This window comes from Passer montanus, unplaced genomic scaffold, assembly GCF_014805655.1.
Source record: "Passer montanus isolate IOZ18808 unplaced genomic scaffold, ASM1480565v1 scaffold55, whole genome shotgun sequence".
NCBI lineage: Eukaryota > Metazoa > Chordata > Aves > Passeriformes > Passeridae > Passer > Passer montanus.
Genome location: NW_024370485.1, coordinates 469,969 through 494,655, shown reverse-complemented (window position 1 = coordinate 494,655; position 24,687 = coordinate 469,969). Strand labels below are relative to the sequence as shown.

General features: G+C 43.9%; 1 protein-coding gene across 1 annotated transcript in view; it reads left to right on the top strand.

Annotated features, from left to right (window-relative positions):
- The window catches only part of MEI1 (meiotic double-stranded break formation protein 1), a 38,531-nt gene that overhangs the window by 6,950 nt on the left and 6,894 nt on the right, over window positions 1-24,687 (top strand). Inside the window, exons 6-23 of the mRNA XM_039725240.1 lie at window positions 309-439; window positions 952-1,066; window positions 1,859-1,975; window positions 2,491-2,590; window positions 5,096-5,230; window positions 5,776-5,890; window positions 7,650-7,768; window positions 8,823-8,964; window positions 10,617-10,728; window positions 11,378-11,438; window positions 12,686-12,783; window positions 13,485-13,659; window positions 13,762-13,909; window positions 14,470-14,742; window positions 17,929-18,094; window positions 20,070-20,174; window positions 21,850-21,960; window positions 22,530-22,711. Of these exons, the coding sequence (XP_039581174.1) occupies window positions 309-439; window positions 952-1,066; window positions 1,859-1,975; window positions 2,491-2,590; window positions 5,096-5,230; window positions 5,776-5,890; window positions 7,650-7,768; window positions 8,823-8,964; window positions 10,617-10,728; window positions 11,378-11,438; window positions 12,686-12,783; window positions 13,485-13,659; window positions 13,762-13,909; window positions 14,470-14,742; window positions 17,929-18,094; window positions 20,070-20,174; window positions 21,850-21,960; window positions 22,530-22,711 (2,405 nt within the window). The remainder of the gene's footprint in view (window positions 1-308; window positions 440-951; window positions 1,067-1,858; window positions 1,976-2,490; window positions 2,591-5,095; window positions 5,231-5,775; window positions 5,891-7,649; window positions 7,769-8,822; window positions 8,965-10,616; window positions 10,729-11,377; window positions 11,439-12,685; window positions 12,784-13,484; window positions 13,660-13,761; window positions 13,910-14,469; window positions 14,743-17,928; window positions 18,095-20,069; window positions 20,175-21,849; window positions 21,961-22,529; window positions 22,712-24,687) is intronic.

Here is a 24,687-nt window from a genome sequence, read left to right as displayed (position 1 = left end):
TGTGGTTACTAACAGAAGATAATACAAGTAGGGAGCTCCTGGGTTGCACCCCTGTACATATGTGACTCTGAGAAGGAACAGAGAGCAGATCAGACCAGCAAAAATATCAGCAACAAGGGGTTGCAAGACGTGAGGGTCATGGCAGTATCTGGGGACACAGTGAGAAGAAGCTCCCTAAATTGGAGGTGAGGCCCTCCGGTAGAGGGGAGGAAGTTGGCAACAAGTCTTAGTCTGTAAATACTTGTGTGTTAATATAATCCTCACTGTGCTGCTCAGTATGGTGCTCATTCTTGCTCTTCCTTTTGCAGGTTTGCTAAAGGAGCTGCTGAAATCTGACCATTTTGTATCTATTCTTATGAATAATGCAAAGACAGAGGCGGAGACTGAGAACCCTGACTTTTTAGAAGGGGAAAATCCACTGCCACTTGTTCTCAAAAAGGTGATTGCTGAAGTAGTAGTGAATTGTTGGTACCCATAAATAATTTGCTGGCCTGTAATGAACCTTTATCTAAGGCATTGTACACATAAAAAAGCAGAGTGTTCTGTTACCAACAGCAGCAATAGAGGCTGCACTGAGAAATGGGGATACCTCTGTTTATCACCTTCTTGTTCATTCCTGCATCCTGGAATGGGGAAAATTTTACTCCTGGCCTTAGCTGATCTTACTCATTTACACTTGAGGTCTGATACAGCACATGCAGCACCAGCATGACTAAGCCTGGGGGCAGAGCTATTCTTACTCATGATCTACTCTGTTGTAGTTCTCATGTGCTTTTTTGAGTCTATTTAGTTCAGTGTTTTATCTTACCTTAGCAGGTTTAATCTGTGAAATAAATGCTGAAAGAGAGACTTTAATTTATGTTTTAAATTTTAAAAAGTAGAACAAACTGTTTCCTACTGACAGCTGCATAACTGACTTCCTTTCTCCTTTTGCCTTTTGCTTCCCAACAGCTCTTGTTGACCAGAGATGAGATGTTACAGGCAGCGAGTTCTCACTGTATGGCTGCAGTGCTGGTTCACTCTCCTAGCAGATATGCTCCTGCTTTTATCCATGCAGATGTTCCAGGTAAACAAATGCAGTAGCATCTTATTGTTCATTCCCCAGCATCAAAGCTGCTCCTGGCTGTTTGGTTTAGGAATCAGGCTGGCTCCATGAAATCCACTGGTGCCATAATGTGGTGGCCATTTTATACCAGGTGATTTTAGGAGTAGAAGGGGAAAGTATGTTTTCAGCTGAAAGTTTAGAAGCAGGTGTCACCAGGCAGAATGGAGTTTCCACTGAGAAAATTTGACCAAGTACTTAAGGTCAAGGTCCTTCTTGCAGGACCTTAGATACAAGTTTAGGCAAACTGGGTTCCATCTCATTCCACTAAATATGTAAGTTTGCTCAGATTTTAATCTAGGATTTAGTTTTAGAATGCTGCTATGGGAGGTGGTTTATTATTTCTCTGTAATCCTAAAAGACAGAAATACTTTCATGATATAAATTCTTTGGGAGATGTAAAAGTCATGAGGAAAAAAAGGTCACTGCATCTGTGATAAAGCTTGCTCTGTGGCTTTTCATTTGTGCCAAAGGCTAGATCCACAATTCAGCTCATTCTCACTGAGTTTTTGCTGGGAAGATGCCTGCCCATGGGTCTCTGCTCTCCAGTCACCTCTTTTTGAAGACTAGCATACCCCTGAGCATCTACTGTGTTCTCCATTCCTGCCATTTCATGGTACAGCCGTTCTCCCTGTGGCTGTTGCTGTGTTTCCTCATTTCCTCCTCCTTCCTCTGCTCTGTTCTAGGAGCAGCTGTGCCATGTTGTGAGCAGCCTGCTCCTTACCAGGGTGACCTTGTTTGTGTGTGTGTTTGCAGAGTTCCTCTTTGAGTGTCTCTTGTGCAAAAGTGAAATCCTCATCTGGTCAGTGTACTGCTGCCTGCTCCTCCTGACTGAAGAGCGCCTTTTCTTCTCCAAGTGTCACACTGTCTATGGTGAGTCATCAACCTTTCTGGCAGAGTGACTGCAGTAATTCTTGTGCCTCTAGCTGAATTCCAGCACTTTACACACAATCACAGTTTCCAGTCAGGATGGATAAAGGACTGAAAATAAGTACCTATCAGACATGTTTGTGATGTCCAACATAGCTTGAATTTATAGTGTCATTGCCGTAATGAGTTTCTGATGAGCACTAATTCATTATAATAACCAGTTATCATGATTGACACTCTCTGAGTTACTATTAAGTCTTTCTGTGGGTATGCCAAGAGTAGATTTAGGAAGAATTGTTAAAGTCCTTCTGTTCTTTAAGACTTATCTCCAGCAGTGAAGGTTGAGGCATGTTATGAGGGAGCTGAGTGGACACTCAACAGTTTTGGACAGTTGTTTCTGTCAGTAGCTCAGAAGAACAATTGTTCAAATCTTTCTTTCTTTTAAAAATTAATTTTGCTTCCATTCTGGAATCTGGAATGTTAAAAGCCTCTCTGTGACTTCTTTTGAACATGTACAGGCATTGAATCTCTGGTGAGGAGTCTCCAAGGTGTCCTGCTGCTGAACAATGTGGAGTTGCACAAACAAGGGCTCCTGCTCTTCACAGAAATACTGAAACGGTAAGGGAGTGCCCTGTCAGGCTTGCAGGCAGAGTTTGGTACCCCAAAATGGAGACTTTTGCTTTTAAGATTTTCTTCCAAAACCAGATATCTATACACAAGAGTTTTTGTGTTTAAAAGATGGCGCTGAACATTCTTATCTCCTTTATTCTTGGCAAAGAAGGGCCTGATGGTTGTTTCCAAACCTCCCAGCTTGTCCTCTTTGTGCTTACATGCACCACTAAATCTTCCTCTTCCTGCTTCCTTGCCCATCAGGGAGGTGAAATCTCTTTTCAGCTGTGGACAGAGCAGGAGAGAAGGCCAGGAAAGTCCAGGCATATGTGAGCAGGCCAGCTCCTGCTAAGTGTGCCTCTGTGACAAAACAAAGCATGCAAATTCCATGGCCTCTGGTCTTCTCTCATCATCTGAGCTAAATTCAAACTGCAAAAACAAATTCTAGGCTGAAATATTAATGTCTTCTGTCACTTTTTCCCTCTTGTTTTCTGCTAAGAAATAATATACACTGGCTTGTTTTTCTTCTGTGCTTCCTGTTCTTGCCTTTATGATCTTGTTCCTATCCTGTCATGCTAGTGACAGAGTCTCGTTTTTGCCACTTAGATCCCCCAAGAGAGCCCTTGAGCAGAATTTTGGAAATGTCATAGTCAATTTTGTAACAAGTAGCAGGGTAAAAAGGAGAAGAAAAAGCAACAGTGCTAGAACAGTGTGGTGATGCCAGTGTGGGATCTGTCAAAAAGAGAAACCAGGATATGGGGAACACTAATTACAGTATTTATGCTTGTACAACAAAGAGAACACTCTGTGCAGTTGCTCTGATTTTCTCGTACACCCATTCTGTTTCTCTGAGCTTTGCCTTAGAAATCACGTTTTATTTAAAATTATCTCATAGTGGGAAAGGGATCTTGTGCTGGAACCTCTTGTCCTGGTTTTAGCTTGCAGCTGGATTCTCTTGTGTAAGTCAGCCACATTCTGGTGAGGTCCACGCAGGATGTACTGCTCCCCTTGGCAGTATGTCAGGAGTGTTGGGCAGCTCTCCCTGGAGTGATCCTTCTCTCTCCCAGCATAATCAAAGTGGCAGGTGCAGTTTGGGGCCCAAAGATGAGAGGTTGCAGAAAGCTTCAAGAGTGCTGCCCTTCACATTTTCCCCCAGGCCCCGAAGATATCACAGTGCACCATCTTGAAAGTGGGTTTGTGCATCTTGAATGAGTCAGCAAGACTCCTCCATCCCTTCTTCCCTGCATGAGTCAGTGAAGACTTTTTTCTTCCTGATGTGTTTTACTTCAGAAGGTCAGTGATTAAAGAAAGAAAATACAGAGGATTAACAGAATTAATAGAATACAGATAATTAATAGAATTACCCAGTGTGAGTAGAAGCAGCTTGGAAGTTCAGTGCATCACTTGCATCACTCCTGATGCCTGAGTTCCACAAGTCCTTTTCCTTGCCATGCCCACCTCACAGCTTTTTCTCACAGCAGAATGTGAGGTGGCTGTGAAGCTGGGTTCCATCCCACTGAGTGACTAAAAAGAGTGGTTCTCCCTCTGTTCCTTTTTTGCCATGTAACTGGGCTGCTAGTGTAATTTCCATTGAAGTTCACTTTGCTTTCCCATTTGTGCATGAGACCATGTGCTCCTGGATTTCTTCAGTCAGGCAGGACTGTGAAAATTGAATAATAGGGAATAGTTTTGGCTCCCAAATCTGGCTCCTGTCATGCTGTGCTGCTTTTCTTGCTTCACTTTGGAGGGACCCTCTGGCAGGCTGTTTGGGCCTCTTGTCTGCATGTAACTGCCTGTCTTCCTCCTGCCCTTCTAACTTGCCCTGACTTGCAGGAGCCAAATGAGCACAGTCTGCCATTTACACAGCTCTCTCCAATAATGGGATTAATGGCCTGTTGTCCCTCCATGCTCTCATGCTGAATGCTCAGAGGTGTTGGGCCACAGATGACCAAAATGCTCACTGTTGAGAAGGATTGTCAAAGAAATTGGATTGTGTTTATTTTCCTGTTTACTTTTCAAGTTTGTGAAGGTTCCTGCCCTGGCAGCATCTGGCATTAGGAAGGCAGTGAGAGGAGCTATTCTCATGGCATTGTCCTCTAGGATGGTGATGTTTGCTTGTATACTTAAAAATATAAGTTCCTTCCTAGATGAACTCACAAATGCCAGAGCAGATGGCCTGAACATAGAGTCGTAGGCACAGAGATCACTCTATTTTACAAAGCTTGTTTTTCTTGTGCTTTTCATGACTGTGTTCTGGAGTAGTCACACAGTTATCCAGGCTGTGGATGTTTTATCATGGCAGTGCTTTAGACTGGCTGAAATTTCCTCTTTATAGCACACCCTCTACCTGCTCAAGTGTGAGAATACCTCCTTGAGGGCAACTGGCTCTCAATACTGAAAAAACATGGCTGCAGTCTCATGGCTCAGCTGTCCATTTGCTGAAATGAGGGAAGGGCACTGCAGTTGCCTAACTCTGACAGCATTCTCCTTGCTTATTTTTTTTTGTCTTCACAGGCAACCAGTGGAAATCAAATTGTTCACAAACCGAGGTGTATGCATAGAAGCCATTGATGTTTTGATGGAGACAGTGAACTGCCCAGTGCTGGAGGTGGCAGTGGAGGCTGTGAAAGCTTTGGCTGCTTTCCTGAGGTAGGCAGGAATGTATTTGCAGACATTTCTTCAGATAGATCTGTTGATACCATCCTGGGCTTTGCAGTTCCCCTGTGGCTGTGTGGGTGAACGTGCTCTGCAGTGGGACTTGTGGCTGAGGCAGGCGTGGGTACAGCAGAGCCAACTTCCCACCCACCTCAGGAAAGCTGCCAGAGCAGTGAAGCTGTGGCAGGCAGCAAGTCATTGCAGCAAGGACCTGGTGTTCCAGGCAGGCTTGTACAGCAGCTGCTGTGGCTTTGTCACTCTGTGCCCCATCCAGATGGATAAGAATAATAAACATAAGACTCTGGACAGTCATGGGCTTCCTGACTGTAGTGGGAGCAGACAGAGCACTGAGGGTGTGTTTGGGCTTATGTGTGGGTGAAGGCACTATTCAGATATTGTAACCTTACTATGCTTTGCTGGAGAGAAGTGGCAGTGGCATATTTCCATCAGAAGAGCAGTTATTTCTGATGGTGTTGCCTTCTTAGTGGAAATGTCCCCTGCAGGGACTATGCATCTTGTCTTTGTCTTCACTTGTTAAGGAAAGACCATCTGAGCTCCCCTCCAGTCCCATATGAAGAACTGCAGAAGCTTCTGGAGGCAGTGCTGAAGCGATGTGCTGACCTTTCCCCACCACAGAGTAGTAAGAGGCATGCAGTAAGTCAGAAGCTGTTGCTTGTTGGTAGGACTGAGCAGGACAGGAATGGTCTTCCTATGTCGATGTTTTATTTATGTTCCATCCCCTTGCTTACATCCCCTGTGACTGTTTGCTTCTCTGCTATTTCTTCTGATCCTCTTGCCTTGAGATGGTACCAGACTTTGATGCGGATGAAGATGGATGCTAGTGAATGATATCCTTCTAAATCAGTGAAGTTCTGTGGGGCACTACTTGAGCATGCTACTCTCTTTATGTCTCCAGTACTCCAAAGCCATTTGAACTTCCCCATCTTCCCACCCTCACCTTGTAGGCTGCATTGGTCAATCTATTTTTTCTGCAATGAACATTTCTTGTTCTCCATTCAGATCAAGAGTGTCATCATATATGCACTGTGATCCCTCAGCAAGGGAGTTGTTAGCCACTATTTGAACTATAAATAGTTTCTTTCCTGTTCCTGGCATCTGTAGTTAGTGTGGTGTGCTGTTGGGACCTCTGCACTTCTGAGAAGAGCCCCAGGTGCAGATGGCTAATGAAAAGAAAAGGGCTGAGCCTTCTTGCTGTAATCTTAGGGCCATGTAGGTTTAGATTTCGTGCCAGTAGTGGGAAGAACACCTCAATACTCAAAGGAGTAGCAGAGCTCCAAATTCATCATGAACTATTTTTAGACCCAAGTTCTGTGGTACCAGATATTGGCCTTCTCTGCCTGAAGAAGGCAGAAGTGCCTTCTGTCCCATAGGCAGATGCTGGCCAGTCAGTTTCGGGAAGAACACCTCAATACTCAAAGGAGTAGCAGAGCTCCAAATTCATCATGAACTATTTCTAGACCCAAGTTCTGTGGTACCAGATATTGGCCTTCTCTGCCTGAAGAAGGCAGAAGTGCCTTCTGTTCCATAGGCAGATGTTGGCCAGTCAGTTTCCACACACACACACAAAGCTAGGTGTCCCTTTCAGAATTAGGAGCTTCACAGGAAGGAAATCAAAGCTAGGTGTCCCTTTCAGAATTAGGAGCTTTTAGAAACAGGAAGGAAAATAGATAGTGAGGATATGCAGGCTGTGTTTAAAGGGAGAAATTAGGAGATGGTGATACCTCTGCCAAGGTATCTCAGCATGAAATGGAGAAGGAGTTCTGAACTGCCAGGCACGAGTGTATAGCTGTGCCCTCCTCTGGTATTATGGAGAAGACCACCACAACCAGTTAAGGCTTAAAGGCAGATTTTGAATTCCAAGTTGTTCCCACTTTGAGCAAATGATTAACTCTGACGCTTCAGTTGGCTTCAGGCTTAACTCAGTGGGATGCTGTGTGGGAACAAGAATTAGTACATGGATAGCTGCTTAAAACTCTGAGCCAAAGTAGAAGAACTTCTAAGATTTCATTGCTAAGCAAGGAGAAGAACTATTCTGTGTTGTCTGAAGAGTATTTGAAAGAAAGAAAATTTTTAAAAGTACAAAGTTTTCTCAGAAGGATTTAAAGCTCCATTAGCTGAAATGCTTAAAACTCAGATTAGAACAAATCATGGTAATACAGGCTGTAAAGACAGGGCAGTGCAGAATTAATAGCTCTGTAACTCTGTCCTCCCTAGGAAGAGCACACAAGGTGTTTAACTCTGCCATCTCTGGGGAAAGCACAGTAGTAAAAAAAATTGTTGTGTGAAGAAGTGAAGTGAAATCTGTTGATCCTCCTGCTGCTGGTGTCAGAGGAGAAAGCTATTTTTTTCTGAAAGTGGATGTAAGATTTTAAAGACTTCTCTCCTTTAACAGGGTGATCTCCTGTTCTCAGTGTCTCAGAGTCACTCGGCAAACAGAAATCTTGGTAGAGTTCCTCAGAGACAGGGTCAGTTCTTGCTCAATACCCTGGAAAGTTTCAGAAATGCTTGCAGGTGAGGACAAGTCAGGAAGGTGTGCGGGTGGGTGGTGTGTTTCCATGTCTGTCCATTCTTCTGTTCTTGTGATTTTGTTCCTCCACCCAGCCCCACCACAGAAATATCACAGGTGAATTCAGTGCATGGCATTGGTCAGTGAAACAGCAAAGTCAGGGGTATGTTTTAATAGTGAAAATTTTGTGACACCTGAATATGTCTCCCATGAAATTTGCCTGGGACCTATCAGTTTATTTCATGTCTTTGGGCTTTGAGAGACTGCTTGAAAATTCACCAAAACTGCTGATAATGTAAGAACTATTGGAAGGTATGTGTGAAACCAGATTCCTGTGCTATGTGGTTTCACTGCCAGGGGGGATTAACCATTTAACAAATGTAAATCTGCTCCAGATGCTGGCCTTGGATTTGCTTGTGTCTGTCACCTGTTACTGCAAGTGGGTTTATGGGGACCAGCTTTGCCTCTTTTGCTGGATCAGAGCTATTTGGCACCCCTAGCTGCACATCAGACAGTGGTAGATGAGTTTGAATATGAATCAGGATGAATCAGGATCAGCTTTTAGGGTGGTCTGGCCAAATTAGTTTTTGCCTTGCATCATGTGGGTTGGCTGAGATAATTCAGTCAGAATCAGACATTCTTTCTGCACTGACCTAGAGTCTCAGGGTCATGTTAGAGGACACTCAGGTTCTGTCATGGATTTTATATCAGCTAAATAGTCCCATGGCTGATTTTCACAAGGTTTGCTGTATTGTGCATGAGGCATTCTGGTATGGCTGAAAACAGTCTTGCCACACCAGAGTTTCTCACAGCACATGCTTTCTTCACAGAAACTAAGTCTTCCTTTCCCAATGTGTACTGTTGTGCAACCTTGATGACTTTTAATAGCTTCACTCAAGAGGTAACTGAGTGTGATTGCCAGATTCCTCTGTTTCCAACCCATTGAGTGTTTCTGGGTCCTTTATGGTGAAAATTGTGATTAAAATGTAGTATCTCCTGGCTTCCTTTACAGAGTGAGGAGATTTCCTCTTTCCTCTGTTATCCACTGTGTGTTTGTAGGTTAGCAGTGGAATTCCAGGGTGACTTCATGGCCCAGGAGAATGCTTTCACTGCCCCCAACTCTGAGAGCAAAGACACACTAAGCAACTTCTCTGAGTTCCTGTTGAGGATTTGTGACAGCCTCTGCATCCCCATGGTCATGGTAGGATTTCGTTTGAACATGATCTGTTCCGTGGGTACCTGGAAAGGTGCTTTCAAGCACCAAGAGTGGGTTGCACAAATGTGTTTTTGGGGAAGAGGGCATGTCAAGTCAACTGAGAACAACTGTTTCCATAACCAAATATGGAATTAGTTCATGCAAAAGTTCATAGTTCATGCAAAAGGTAGTGTATGCTCTCAGAGGATGCAGAAATTCATAGAGTTTCCATGTGGATGTCAATGTCTTTCTTCAGACTGTGCAATCCCATAGCCTACCTACCATGCTGTGGGATCCACTGCAGCTCTGGATGTGTCAGAAAATGAAGTGTGCCTGAACTATTGTTTCCCTTTCTGCCACTTTTTCAAAACTTGCCTGTGTCCCAGACAGCTGCCATGGTTTGCACCTGCAATTTCATTTCTATGCTTCTTCCCTCATGCAAAAGTTCATAGTTCATGCAAAAGGTAGTGTATGCTCTCAGAGGATGCAGAAATTCATAGAGTTTCCATGTGGATGTCAATGTCTTTCTTCAGACTGTGCAATCCCATAGCCTACCTACCATGCTGTGGGATCCACTGCAGCTCTGGATGTGTCAGAAAATGAAGTGTGCCTGAACTATTGTTTCCCTTTCTGCCACTTTTTCAAAACTTGCCTGTGTCCAGCTGCCATGGTTTGCACCATTTCTATGCTTCTACCTAGAAGGTACTGATGAGGCTGCCCAGTCTGCATGGGCAGTATTAAACATTGTGCTTTAGTAAGGCTGTGACATGATTTAAAAAGTAGCTGTGGAGATTCATAAATGCTTTAATGCTCCATACAGGCCAGTCCCTAAGACACTTCAAGCAGAATTGTCAAAACAATGGGACTTTTATTGTTGTTCCTAACATTTAGTAAAGTTTGTTTGTGCTTTGTGACAGGAACAGTTGTATGGATTCTTGCAGTTGTTAGGAGCTTGGAGATTTTTTGGTTGGTGTTTTCTTAACCAGTCTTTTGGTAGGCAGCTGCAGTGGCACTGCTGTTCTCCTCCCTGACAGGAGGGTGCAGTGCATGTCCAGTTTGGCAAAGCTGGAGTCAGTGTGCTGTTTCTTGCTCATTGAACTTGGGTAAAAATTAATGGACTGTGAGAAAATTGTTCAGTGACCTTCAACAAGAGTGAGTTGAGTCATTCTGTTCTAAACAGTTCAGGGCTGGATTCTGTAGAGAGCTCAAATGCCTGTTTGCCACTGCTCAGTGAAACACTGAAGCACAGGTGTTAAGTGTTGCTGAGGTCAGCTGCACTTAAACATATATCCTATGTTGTACAGGAGAATTAACCATCTGAACTGTAAGAGCAGCAACTTCCAGGGCAGTGTGGGCAGCAGTGACAGCCACTGTGCATTAAGGTTTAACTGTTGCCTGCTGGAATCCAGGAGAAGTTTCTTGTCTGGTGGGATGCCTGGCAGAGTTACCAGCACAGCTCATAGCACTGCCAGGGGGAGTGTTAGTTGTGTTCAGAGTGCTCTGTGAGCCTGCTCTGCTGCCAGGCATTTTGCTAAAAGAACTGCTACCCCATTTGTTTGGATTTAGAAACCTAACTTTCTGGGCAGGCAGGAGGAAGGAAGGAAGCTGCCTTCAGTGTTTATAGCATCTTGTGCACCTGTGTATTTGTCTTTCCACAGAGCTATCTGGAAAGGGCTGTCAGCCCATCAGTGACAGAGGTTTTCATCTCAACACTCACTACCCTCTTCACAGTGGTGCCAAGCATGAGGAATAAGTTCTCCAAGAAGCTGGGTATGAGGGTGTTGTGGGATCATGCTCTCTGTGCTCTTAACTGGTGGAACTTGCTGCTACTGCATATTACTGAGGCAATGAGCCTAACATTGAGACTTTATGTGGAGGATTCTATTACAAGTTTATATGAGTAAGGATAGAGTGCATAGTCATGTTCAGCAGGATGGAAAAGTTATTTGGTCTAGCAATGATGATGGGACAGGTTTTATTTTAGATAAGAATGTCATGTCAGCTTTATCCTTCCCTCTGGAATAATTCAGAATTGAATTGGCTGTTCCTGTAGACAGGGATTACGCTGGAATTGTTGGTGGGATTTTACTGTGTAGAAATCCTAGTTTAGTCTCTGTATGCCTTATTCACACATCAGAGAGGTGATACAGAGAATTCCTCTGTTCTAAACATGTGAAACAGGCAAATCTTCACTTCTCCTGAGAAAAAAAATGAATCTCAGATATTGTCCTCACACCCAAATTTGGAGTAGTTTACTTCCTAAGAGGCAGCCTAATACATGTATTCTTACTGAGATGGCCTGCCCTCTTCACCAGGCTTGTATGGAGATGTGTGGGGGTGGTTATGGGACCTGCCTACTCTTTTTCTTATCATACATGTTCTGTGCTCCTTTGACATCTCTGCCTCACTTTCTGTCTAGCATCCTCGTCCTTCATCCGCCTGACACTGGAGCTGAAGGCCAGATTTTGCTCTGTACAGAGGTATTGTGATGTGTGCATTGTAAGTGAGCCAAAAATTTCCAGATGGGAATGTAGATCATGCCTTATCTAATACTCCTGATTAGGCAAGATGAGAGGCTGAAAGACTCAAGAATGGTTGTGTCTTACTGAAAAATGTAAATGGTTACTGACAGTGAAAGAGCTTGATGTGGGAGAAGCAGTTTGGTAGGGGGATGGATTTACATGGCATTGTGAGAATTCTGTGCTCTGTTGTGAGTTGCACAGATAGACATAAAGCAGCCTGACTTTGGAGTAGTCAGATCAGTGGCTGTTCTGAAGAGAAGTATCAGCAGCATCAGTTCCATCTGAGCTCTGGCTTCCTAACCATTTACTACCACTGTTGCTGTTCCTCGTGGTGTGATATTAGAAATGGGGGGAAGGAGAATAACTACAGTAGCAAGCATTGCAAAAGATCTCCTGTAGTAGAGGCTATGATTTCTAGGTTGAGGAGTGTTTGGGGAGACTCTCTGTGGGTCTGCAGAGATGTTTTACCTCCTCTTTCCTGTGACTGTACCTCATTTAAAAAGTAAACAAAACACACAGCATTTCTAGTTCAGTTTACTAGTGTGGAGCTTCAAGTGGGGGCATTTGTGCCTGTGAATGGTGTGTGGTGGAAGTGATCTAGGTTTCTGAATAGAGCACTGTGCTGTGCCAAGGGTGGTGTGTTACAGATGTCTGTTCTGCAAGGAAATAGTTGGAGAGAGAGAAACACCTATAAATAGCTGTTCTCACCCTTTTAGTTAATATTTCTGCATTCTTCAGTGTTTATCCTTGACAATGTCAATGCTAAAAAATTTAAGTGTTGTTTGCCAGTGGAATGATGTATTGGGATCTACCCTTGTTTGCCAGTGGAATCATGTGTTGGGAGCTACCCTTAAACACCTCCCATTCTCTGCAGTGTTGGGGGTCCTTACAGGACTCCCCGTGTAGGCAGGGTGTGATGGTTGTGAGTACCCCTCTGTATCCAAAGTATGGCCCAAAGTTGGCCCAAAGTATGAGCATGTTCACTGTTGTGCCTGCACACACCCACCACATCTGTGAGCTGACAGTCCATTGGGAACTCATAATTTTCCTGGAAGCCTAGGTTGGCTCCTAGAATCTTGTGATGGGCAGGTGCTTGTATGTGATCATTCAGTAAAATGAGATTCTGGCAGACAGTGTGTGATATCAGAAGTAGGAAGAGGATATTTCTAGCCTCTTTTACTGTCTTTTTCTGCTCTTCCTCACAGTAATCCTGTCCTGAATCACACCTGTTCCAGCTTCCTCTGCAGCTTATGCCTGAACCTTTACTCAGCCACAGAGAAGACAAGAACTTCTTCTCAGGAGGGCAAGTGTGGGGAAAGTGAAAAATTGTTTCATTTAGTTTGAGGCCCTGCCACACTCTGTTTAGGCAACAGGTGAAAAAAAATATAGAAAAGGACAAAGGAGAAGGGAGGACACACAAAGCTTGATTGAGAGATTTCTTTTCCCCAGCTTGTTTTTAATCTGGTCCAGCAAGGACCAACACAGAAAACACTCAGAAAATGCCTTTTGAAGAGTTTGGATCCCTACCTGAAAGAATGCATTTCATCTGCCTATGGTTATCTTTACATGGGGGCATTTATTAGCACAGCTGTGCATGCTTAATTGAAACAAAATTACTTGCCACAGTCAAGTGGCATCTGCAGATTAAGGTAATTTTTTCCTTCTGGCATACTCTGTAAAGCTTTCCTGTGTGTACTGTAACTTTTCATAATAGATAAGTCCCAAACAAATGAGATGAAAGTTTCTACATTAGAAAAGACACTTTTCCCATTAGCAGTGGTTGGTCACCATACAGGCAGCATCAGCAAAGGGCTCAGAATCTCAAACAGATTATGTTTTTTCATCCTTAAAGTGTCTTTTCATCCTTAAAGCCAGTTCTGTTAAATCAGGTCTCACACCACTATTGATGCCAAATCCCAGAGATGTGCTTGGTGTATGCAGACTGTGGAGTCAATCCATAGACATTGCTTATCATTTGCTGCCTGCTTATGTTTTTATTTCTAGAGCAGGAGATGTCTGAGCTCCTGCAGAAGGGTCTGCCTCAGTTAAACTACACCATTGCTGAAAGCCTTCTCCTCCTGTCTGAAACCCCTGAGCCTTTCTTTTTGGATCAGTCTCTTTGCAGCCAGCAGCACTGCTTTGTGCTACTCTTATACTTTGCCTACACCTTCGGGGACAGGTGAGCCAAGACTAAACAAAGCAAGTGGCCATTACATACCATGGATTGGTGGGTAAAGCATATCTGTTGTTACTGTTTCCACTCCAATCTCCTTCAATGCAGGTTTGTTCCAGATGCAGAATTATTTCTAGCTGTAAGAAATTTTCTCCTGTCAGCACAGGACCATGGAGACTGTCCCCCTCCACACATACTCAGAGCTGCACTTTACCTCCTTGCTGTCTGTCAGGACAAAGGAAAAGCCCTGGATGTGGTAAAAGAAGATTTCATTCCTACCCCTTTAAGCCTTTTTATTGAAACTAAGGTTTCTCCCCACTCACATCAACCTACTTGTAGAAGGTATTTTGGCATAGGTGGTGAGCAGTGAATGAGTGAAGATTGTGCAGTGCATCTACACTCTGGAAAGTGAACTATGAAAATACACAGGGGAATATAGATATGACAGAATAAACTTGTGTATGTGTGGAAAGTGTAACTGCGTTGGATAGGCTGTGAATTCACATACAGAATATAATGAATTTCATGGCTTGGTCTCCCAAACACATCTCCAGCCTCTGCAGCAGGCTTTCTAGTGTTCCCATATGGCTTTTTGCTGCTGCACAGCTTTGAGCTCTGTATAAAGCCTACAGGTTTCTTAGCCTTTGTGATGCAAATGGGCTTCACAAAATGATGTTTAACTGATGTGTTTGATTGTCTGCTGAAAAGGCAGTGTGACTGTTTCTTGCAGTAAAGTCTCATCACTTCAGATGCTTTATATTCAGTATTAGTGATTATTTTGTTCTCTGTCTCACTTCTCCTTTCCCTCTTTACCAGAGGTCTTTGTCTACCATAAGAAGGATCCTGGATAATTTTCCAGATCTGAGCTTGGTCTATGTCCATTGTCCTCTCCTGCTGAAATTCTTCCTGCGCTACCCTGAACTCATGGGGAGATTTGGACACCAAGTCCTGCAGCTCTGGTTTTCCTGGGAAGACTGTAAGCAGACTGAGGTTGAAGAAGCTGATTTTGGCTCATCTGATCAGCTGAACAGTGCTAACCCATTGCTTCCCATACTGAAGAGCAATTCCAGCATTTTGCTTATTTTACTGGTATGTGGCTTTCAAAGGACGGGCTGCTATCTTGGCCCTGATTTTGGGGGGCTTTTTGTTTCTTAAAGCTTTTAGTGACATTATTAAACCAAGGATTTTAGTAGAAGGGGCCATTTGTGTATACACAGACTTCCACCTGCCAGGGAAGCCTTATGTGGAAAATGGAACCTTGTATGTGTGTTATCTCTTTCTCTGTCATCCATCTACTGTGACAGGAAGGGACCCTCTGAGAGTTGGCTGGGCAGGGATCTGAAGAGTTATGCTGATGTCATGAAAAATCCCATTCCTTCCTCTACCCAGATACACAGCTGGGCACTTCAGATTCTTCAGTGCCAGCCTTTGAAGAAGCTTTTTTGCAAATTTGGGAGCAAAGCTTTGCTACTCACAGATGAGAAGGGTATAACGAACAAGAACTTTGAAAAAGCAGTGTGGAGAGAACAGGTCTTGAGGGCACAGCTTTCTGTTTGAGGTTTTCATTTTGTCTCATTTTAACTGGAGACTCTTGTCAGAGAATTTTGAAGTACTCTTGAGTTTTCACAACTGCAAATAACATGTTTTATTGCTCTTAAAAGATAAAATAAAAGTCTTGTGACAGGGAAAATTAATCAGTTCAGGAGAGAAAGGGGCCTTGAAGTACCAGGCTGGTGTGTTTGCCTTTAGCTGATGTAATAATCTCTATTAACCCATGTAATCATGTCACAATCGTGTCCTGATGGCTGCTTAGAGGCTGCTTAGAGGCTGCTTAGAGGCCTTTTCTCCCACTTTTCTCACCTTCTTGTCACCCCTCCCCACCAGTGCCCTCTTGTCCCATGACTGTTGAGCCAGTCACATAGTAAATATTTGCTAACTTTTCCACAGAAAAAACATGAGATTTGCCTGTAAGGGCAAAAGCTAAGAGCTATGATATTTCTTCTCCAGTCTGTTAGAGAAATTGAAACTAACTATCATTGAGAAAGCAAACCCTGCATCAGCAGATGGTAAAGAAGTAGGAGGAAGCAAGGCTTGACTCTGAGTGGGCATCCACTGGGCATTACAGAACATGTTTGGTCTGATCTAAGAGGCTATGGCTAAATTTTAATATCTGATGTTACTGGGATGACTGCCAGGAGGGCTCTCACGTAGGGCACTTCTTTCACAGTTGGGATGATATTGCAGAGTAGGTAACAACATCCAGGCATTTGATACCATTGCAGAGCATTGGTAAAAGTGAGCAACGAGTTTACATATCAGGACAAATTAAGGAGGTGAAGTGTCCCATGGGGCTTGTCCACAGTGTTACCTGGCAGAACTACCTGGCAGTAGTTCTGGAACTTATCACTCCATAAACTGAAGCAGCTCTGTCAATAAGCAAAACCTAAACAGTGTTTACTGTTTTACCCTTCCCTGAATGGTACAGCATTTTGGGGCTTGTCCACACTGTTACCTGGCAGAACTACCTGGCAGTAGTTCTGGAACCTATCACTCCATAAACTGAAGCAGCTCTGTCAATAAGCAAAACCTAAACAGTGTCTCCCTTCCCTGAATGGTACAACATTCCTGCTTTCTCTTTTCTGCCTTGCCATATGCTCTTGGAAAAATACATTCATTTAGCTCTGTTCCAGTCTTTAAAGTGAGGTGTAATAAGTCACAGGCTTGGACAATTCACCTTTCAGTTGTGGAAGAGCATAATCAATCTGAATTTAGATGGACTAATAAAACAGTGCAATATGCAGGGATGAATATACTGTCAGATGTGAAGAAAACTTATGAGATGAATAACCTAAGCCTCAGAATGCACTAGTGGGGTGGAAAGGCCTTTGCATGGTACAGTGAAACAAAAATGAATGTCCTTCCAAGGATGACTTCTTTGCTTATCTGTTTTAAATAATTGCCTGGATTAGATATAACAGATGGTTAGTGACTTCATCTGAGACCTTGAGCTTCTGGGTAGGAAGGAACCGATTAACACAGTGGTGCATTTGCCAGGACCAGAAAGGCTGTGGCCATTGGTTCATGTCATTTTGTGCTCTGTGTGTTCATCTGGGGGTGAATGTAGTCATGATGACACACTGTCCTACTTGTCTTTTCCATGCTCCAGGTCTGAGGTGCTCTCTCAGAGAACTGAGATGTTAGATTGCATTCCTGAATGTCATATGAAGCATATGTCAGCAGAGATGATTGAGCAGACATCTCCCTGCCCTTTATTTGTGAAATTCCTGCTAGAGGCAGGAATTCAGCTCAGAACTAGAGAGCTCTTTCTGGCACAGCCAGCCTGTTCTTTCCTTTATTGCTTTCCTTGGGATCGGGGTCCCACAGCCATTTTCCAGTCAAGTCTGGATGCATTACTGATGTGTGATAGGGGAAGGCAGGAAGCTGTCCAGGCAGGCTGTAGGCTCAGTTGCTGAGACCAGTTTCTTATTTACCTGTTCAACTCTACCATTGCAGTGCAGTAGCCAGGACTACTGCAGGAAGAGAGGAAAGGTAGTGCTGACCTAATATATGTTGAGATGGCCATATTATGTCAGCACTACCAGGCATTTTCAGTCTGATATTTGTACAACTGCCTCTGTACATGCTGTGCAAATGAATTTAATGTTATGTGCCTCAACATGAAGACTATGCCCAAATTAAGCCTGCTGGCTGTGGGATTCAGCTCAGAGACTCCAGACAAAGCCCTGTAGTCAAGAGGCAGGTTTGAGAGCTGTGTATACATGACTCTCTCCTTTCCTGTGATTGATTGCTTGCCCAGCTTACATATGTTTCATGCAGTTTAGTTATGTTACTACTGCACATACAAGGCTGCCAGCCTTTTGAAAATTAGGAACTATGAACTGACACGTAAGCTTGATTTTAGGCAAGCATCTTTAATATGGAAGCTGATTTTTTGAAAGAACAAGGAGAACAGAGGTGCCAGAGATTCTGTTCCCTTGTTTAGGTCTCACTTGTCTAAAACTGTAACCTTAAATCTATGTTACCCTTACACTTACAGAGCCAAATTATTTTTAAATGGGATGTTACATAGAGGTGCCTAACAGACATGAGTCCTTCTGCTTTATTCAGTTCTCTATTTAATCAGGACATACTTAATCTTAATGGTGCTTTATTAGGCTGTTTCCCAAGGCACCAGATTAACATAATGGTATTAAATAGTGGTGACTTCTGCCTAATCAGGGTAAAAAGGTAATGTGTTTGTTTCTTCCTTTGCAGGACCTAGTCTGCTCAAGCTCTGTGGAAGTGGCTTGGAAGGTGTTGATGACTCTAAGGACCTTTCTGGAAAGAAATGAGGATGTCCTTGTCTGTGACCTCCTTCGGAGCCGATTTTTACAGATCCTGCAGCAGCTCCTGGTAGAGAGCAGCTCAGCCACCCTACAAGGTGACCCCACCTCTGTGACTTGGTCTTGCTGTAAGATCAACTAGTTATAGAGATACAGTCTGGGGTAAAGTGGTTTTGAACTGCTGATGTAGCTTCAGTAAATTTATGGACAACACTGTACTAATTTAGTTTCCTTTTTCAGAGATTCATTTTGAAGTGAGAGCCTTTTTTCTAATTTAGGTTGTTCTGGCTTCAAACTGTGATTGTTAAACCAAGGCAAGGTTCTTGTATACTGCTGTCAGTGTTCAAATGGAGAGCTGTGCTGGTAAATCTTCCTGCTTGAATAGGGGCCCAAGTGGTGGCTGAAAGACATCCTCCTTTTTACCTCTTCTTTGTGCAAAACAGCTGAGTGTGCCTGAATATACACTGTCCCCAGGACAAGAAACCAGGAGCAAGGACTGAATCATTCATGGTATTGATCCCCAAACAGGCACTGTGGTATCACCAGATCTTATAACTCTGTTAAGTCGCTCATAGGGAGCAAGGCTGTGACTGGGGGAAATCCCTGTTTTCCTTACTAGCTCTGTCTGTGATGTTGGAACTGTTGTCCCACTAAGAAAGGTGCTATGCAAACCAGTCTGTGAGATTGAACTGAAAGAGGGAGCAGTGCTAGGATGTCCTTGGCTCCTTCAGGATAGAGAGTTAGCACAACTTTTACTTGTTCCTGAGGGAGCCACTGATGCTTTTAACAGCTTTGCTCTGTTTAAAGTGTTTTGTTGTACAGCAGTTGGGATGGAGACAACAAGAAGGAAAGTTTTTTACCTTATCTCCAACAAAGTCAATAGACTGGAGGAGAGGCATTGAAAGCAGGAGCGTGGTAGAGCATGAGGCTACGAGATCTGCTAGGTCTGATCTTGTTTGGAGTTGTGCACATTTGAACTTATATGTCCCTCTGTTGCTGATCTAGGGATGCCAGGAGTTGTGTGGAAGCAAAGTATCCATTTCCTGTAGGGAGTCAGACCTATTCCTCCAAACCACTGGTGATGGAGGTAGGACACTGAGCTATAGGAGCTTTTGCAAGATTTGAGCCCTTCTGCTGCTGCTAATATGTGTAGCTCTTCTTTGTATGACATCTTGAACTTGTTAAGTGACGTCCTGGCAACCCATCCAGAAAGTCAAACACCAGATGTACTCTGGAGACAGGCTTCCTTGTCTCCCAGCACACAGGCATCTCTGTGAGGCCTGGGGCACTTCAGTCCAGGGGATCTGCATCCCTATTCAAAAGTAGCCTGCTTTTAGACAAGAAGGAGGCCCAACAGTTGGACTCCATCAGGAATATGTTAATATTAAAGACACCCCTAAATGTTTCCTCCTCAAAACTGAAAACTCATGTGCCTTTGTGAAAATGTTCACTGGAGGTTCACTGGTTGCTTGCTGTACATATGGCTGTATACAGTACAAAATCTTAACCTGTTTACAGCACTGCAAAAAAGTGAATAGTAGGGAGAAGATTGCTCTGTGGGGTTGGTGGTCTAAGTAGCCCCATTTTCCTTACCTACAGGCTTGATGTGTGAGGTCTCTGCCCTTCCTTGTGGGATGGGATTCTCACAAGATGGAGGAGAACAAATGCTGTGCAGCTGGGCTGCTGTCAGAAGTAACAGTAATGGTCAAGTGGGCAGGAAGGCAGCAGTCTAGAAAGGGCTGATGACTTCTAGCTTATTAGCAGTATCAGTTTCAAAGTGTGAGGAACATGCTTGCTACATAGCTCATGATGGGTGTGAATGACCCTAGCCTCTTTTCCCCCCCTTTTTAGTTGCTCCTGACATGGTGCTGGCAGGATTCAGGTGACTCAGGCCAAGCCAGAGTGACAGAAAGGGGACCTGATCCAGAGGGGACTGTAGAGATGAGAATAAATTTGGGGCCGTGTGTGTGTGTGTCCTTATTCCAGAGCCAGAAAATTAACAATTCCTGGCACACTTTAAGGTACAACAGTTTGGAGTTCACTGACAAGCTAAGCTGTCTGTGCCCTTCTTAGCTAACAGGAACCTGCCTGTTTTGCTGAGCCTTCTTTTCCTGGTGCAGCTGCGGAGCAAAGGCATAAGGGAGCTGGACAGCACAGACTTCAAGCTGCTTCACCAGGGTGAGTATGTGCATCCATCTTCTCCCAGGGAAGTGTTTCTTAATTGTTCTATATGATGATTAGGGGCTTGCTCCTTGTCCTTTGAGAGAAGATTGTCCTTGCATTATAGTAATGGTTGCTTTGAGATGCTTTCATAGCCAGAGCATTGTAAAGAGTTGTGGTAACTAATTTAGTTAACAAAACCCAGGTTCTCTTCCTCTTGCTTTTACAATAAATGTTTTGTCTGAAACCTCACAAGGTGGCTAAAGTATTCCCTTGACCATGACATGATTTCAGGGTCAGTGACTGTCTCTGGTTTGGCACATGACTGCATGGCTGCTGTGCTTCCTGAATCATTCCTGTCCATCCTTGCTGTAACAGTCTGGTGGGGTTCAGGCACAATCATTCCTGTTAATCAGCTATCAGGAACCAGCAATCTAGTGAAACTGGGCTTTCCTTGGAATGTGAATCCAGAGTATATGGCTTCCAACCAACTGCAGGGCTTGCCCACTCCACCCCAAAGACAGAAGAGCAGGTTGTGTTTGTTCACCATACCATGACCTATTGTCTGGTGATCCTTTCTTGGTGACTTCTGCCTTCTTACTTGCCTATTGCAGGTTCACATAGGCTGTGAAAAAGAATAGATACTAGGAGGAAAGTCCTGCTGATCCATCCTCTCATCTCTTCCCTGCTCTGACAAATTGGTCTCTGCAGCAGACTTTGAAGGACCATCCCCTTCAGTTTGAAATGTTTCATATCTCAGGGCTGCCCTTGTAAAGAAGTGGCATTTCTCAGACATTTATTAACCAAGGGAACTGTGAGGGGTGGGGGAGTAGAAGAACCACAGCCTCTTTATCCCAGCCTTTTTAGCTGCTGTGATTTTAGAACACAGCTCAGCTCCTCCCAGGAGTCACAAGCTCCTTTTGCTCTTGCTTTCTGCTTTGTATTTTTCCACACAACTCTCTCCCTACCCCAGCCACCCCATTTATTCCTGCCTTGGCCTCCTTACTGTGTTCTCTAGGGGTGGATGTGCAAGACTCTCTTCTCTAATGAAGCCTCTTAGATGGAAGGAGTGTGTTGATGCGTGTTTTTTGAGAATTGCTTAGTCTTGTGATTGTAAGCTCTCTAAAAGATCTCCAATGACAGTTTTGCTGAGCCCTGCAGTCCTGGATTTCCATCCCTAACTCTTACTAAACATTGTTGCTAAGTGTTTGGTGCTTACAACAAACATGACATTTTACTCCTAGGGTGAGCAGAGTTGGTGAGAGTGGAGGAGCACAGCTCTCCATGGCTTTCCCCAGTCTGGTCACCATGAGAGACAGTCACATGGTTGTTTGTGCTTGTTCTAGTACTAGAATCAAACTCACACTGTGCAAACAGATAACTCACACTGCAGTTTTTTTGCTGTGGAAACAGATAACCTAAAGTCCATTGCTCTTGGATTCATTACTGCCCCATGTGATATATGCACTCTAATATACCTTTTTCAATTCTTCTCCCCACCTCTGCACTCATCCTCCACTGCACTGTCCACTCTAAAGCAAACACTGTAGAGCAGACACCTGTTGCTTTGTCTGTGCCATGCTCTGTTTATTTTCACTTTGGCTGAATTCCCTCCCCGCTGAGTGACTTCTTTCATTTGCTGAGGTGCTCTGTTAACTTGGTGTCCTTGTTACACCTGTTCTTCTGTTTCCAGTCTGTAATCTCTGTGGGAAATGCAGGCCAAGGGACACTGACCTCCTGCAGCCATCCTTGAATTTTCTGTACTGGAGCCTTCATCAAACAACACCTTGTAGTCAACAGAGAGGTGAGGGAAGATTGTTATTGATTGCTAAGTTAATTTCAGTGAGGTTGTAGCTTGACAATCAGAGACCGTATTCTAACTGTCTAAGCAGGTAAGGTTTATGTTTCCCCATCCAGATACAGCATTGTAATTAAAGACCATTTCATACTTTGGATGAGGTTTTTTAGGTTGAGGAGTTTGGTTTGGTTTTGCTGCCTTCTCATGATTAAAGAATTGGCTGCTGAAAGACAGAATCACTGTATTTTTCATGTTCATAAACACAGCTGTGGGCCTTTGATGCCTAGTTTGAAATATCCTGATATTGTCATAGTTCAAAAAATTAAACAATACTAGGGAAAAGATCTAATTGACTTTCCTGCTGTTTTGTTAGTGATTAACTGGCTGAGCAATTGCTTGTGCTCTGGGAGATGAATACCAGTAGCTGGACAGCCGTACTCAGATGAGCTGTGGCAGCTGGGCTACCTCACTGCAGCAGGGGTGTGCTCTGCACTTCTGCACTTCTGTTATGCTTGTCAAGCTGGTTTAACCTGTGCCATCCTATCACCCTCTCTGATTCTGTTTCTCTCATGCAGCAGTGGCTGTGCTGCTCTCCAACGTGTCCTTGCTAGAACTCCTGCAGAAGGTTTTGGAATGCACCTGGCTGTGGTCCCCTCCTTCCAGACCTGCCTACCTGTCATCTGAGGATGCCTTGCTGTGCTCTGGATGGCTGTTGGTGGCATCCCTTTTGCTTTATCAGCATCGCTACAATACTGAGGTTAGAACCACTCTAAACCACTCTTGTGTTCAGAGTCAGCACATGGATAAACCTTAAAAATAAATATGTGTGTAAATATACATGCATTCCTTCCTATATATATATATATATATATATATATGAAAGTGTTTTGCTTTGGCCTGTAATCTGATTATGTTGATTTCTCTTTTGTTATTGTCCACAAGTTATTCCCTGCTGCACCTCTCCAGCAGGACTGGAAGCTGGCATGTCCCTGAAGACACACTATTCTGAGACACGAATAATTGAAGAGTTAAAAAGAGGGGTACAAATCCTGTGGGGAGAAGTGCATACCCAGCCTTCCTGATCCAAATCACTTTCCTCTTCAGGACAGAGCAAAATATATTTAAAAACCTTTCTCAAGGGAAGACTGGTGGTGAAAGGCACAGCTCCCATGTTGTAAACAGCTTTTTTGTTACTCAAATGATCAATAGTGAGATAGAACCTATTATTGGCAAGTAAGTGTTCAATATTAGCAAGCTCTTACAAATGTGGGCAGCTGTCATTGTATTTGATGCTTTGCAGTCCAACAAGACATCTAAGCTGGAGTTGTCAGCTATTAATGGAATTACAACTTTGAAGGAAGCATTTTCCAATGCCAATACAAGGGAAAATGTTTCCTTTTGAAGTATCTACCCAGACCTTTCTTGATATGGAGTTAGAAAGCATGTCACAAGTTGTGAGCTCTGCTCTTGCAGTTATGCCCAGCAGAATATAAGCTCTTTGGGAGTTGGAACACCTGTTTGCAGGTGATAAAATCACATTAAAGACATGCATACATGTGCACAGAAAAGCAAGGGTTGGATTTCTAATGCTGAGGGAAGATTTTTTCCCAGAAGACCAGCCCAGACCAAGTCTGCACCCTTTACTTTGTCAGCATGCAGCCTCTGCTTAGAGCTTAGAGCATGGTACTTGTACAGACTGTCAGCTGTGGGAATGCAGCCTGGCCCTGCTCTGTGAGCTGCTAAGTACAGCCTGCCTTCTCAGTTTCCAAGTCAGGGCTGTGTCTGGTGCTGTGCCAGTCCCAAACGACATTCTAGTGTCAAGTGTCAAGTATTGAGCTTCATCTTCTGGGAGTGGTGCTCTCAGCTCCTATTGATCCTTGGAGTGCAATCATTTAGCAGCTCATAAGCCTGTTGCTTGATTTTAGCAATACCACTGGCTTGATGTGCTGGGATATACAACCCAGAAGTGTTTTTTGCACAAGAGATGAGGACAGAAATTGCAGCTACAGCTGGGAAATTGAAGTGGTTCAAGACTGCTTCAATGTTTCTAATCTTCAGCATTTCTAATTGTCAGTGTTTCTAATCTTCTGTTGAAGGGGAAGAAGCAGAAGAGTCACTTCTCTTGCTTCTTTCTGCTGTTCAGTGTAGCTGGAGCTGCACAAACCATTCTGGAGACTCTCATAAGAGCACCTTTGTGGCTGTGAATATGAGCTGATGACAGGCTGTCTCCCTGAGCCTGCAGTTCTTTAGAGGAGAACTGCAGGCTCAGGGGAGGATGGCTTCAGGAAATGGCCACATTCATCTCAGGCTGATGTTAATAGTGAGGACTTGTCTGGCCATAGCCAACTTACATCTTAACTGTGTTACTGCTGCTGCCTTTACCCTGTGAATAAACAGGGCTCATGGATGGTAGGCTATTAGAGGCTTTGGCTTGTCAGTTCTGAGTAGCCACTGCCACCATCTTGCAGGAACTACTTCTAGCTCTCTGTGGAACATTTCTCTCTTTGGAGGAGTATTTAAAGAAATTAGCCCTGTGATCCTTATGCCGCCTTCCCATATCAACCCTCTGGCTTGTTGAAGAGTTTGAACCTTTCTGCTGTTCTCTGAGGCTTCATGCCCTTTCTCTTAAATGGCTGTTCTGTGAAGGAAACAATGTGTTGCAGATTTCCCTCTCAAGCCAACCCTTCCTATTTCACCGAGTTCCCGAGTCCCTAAACTCCACTGCCACTTTCA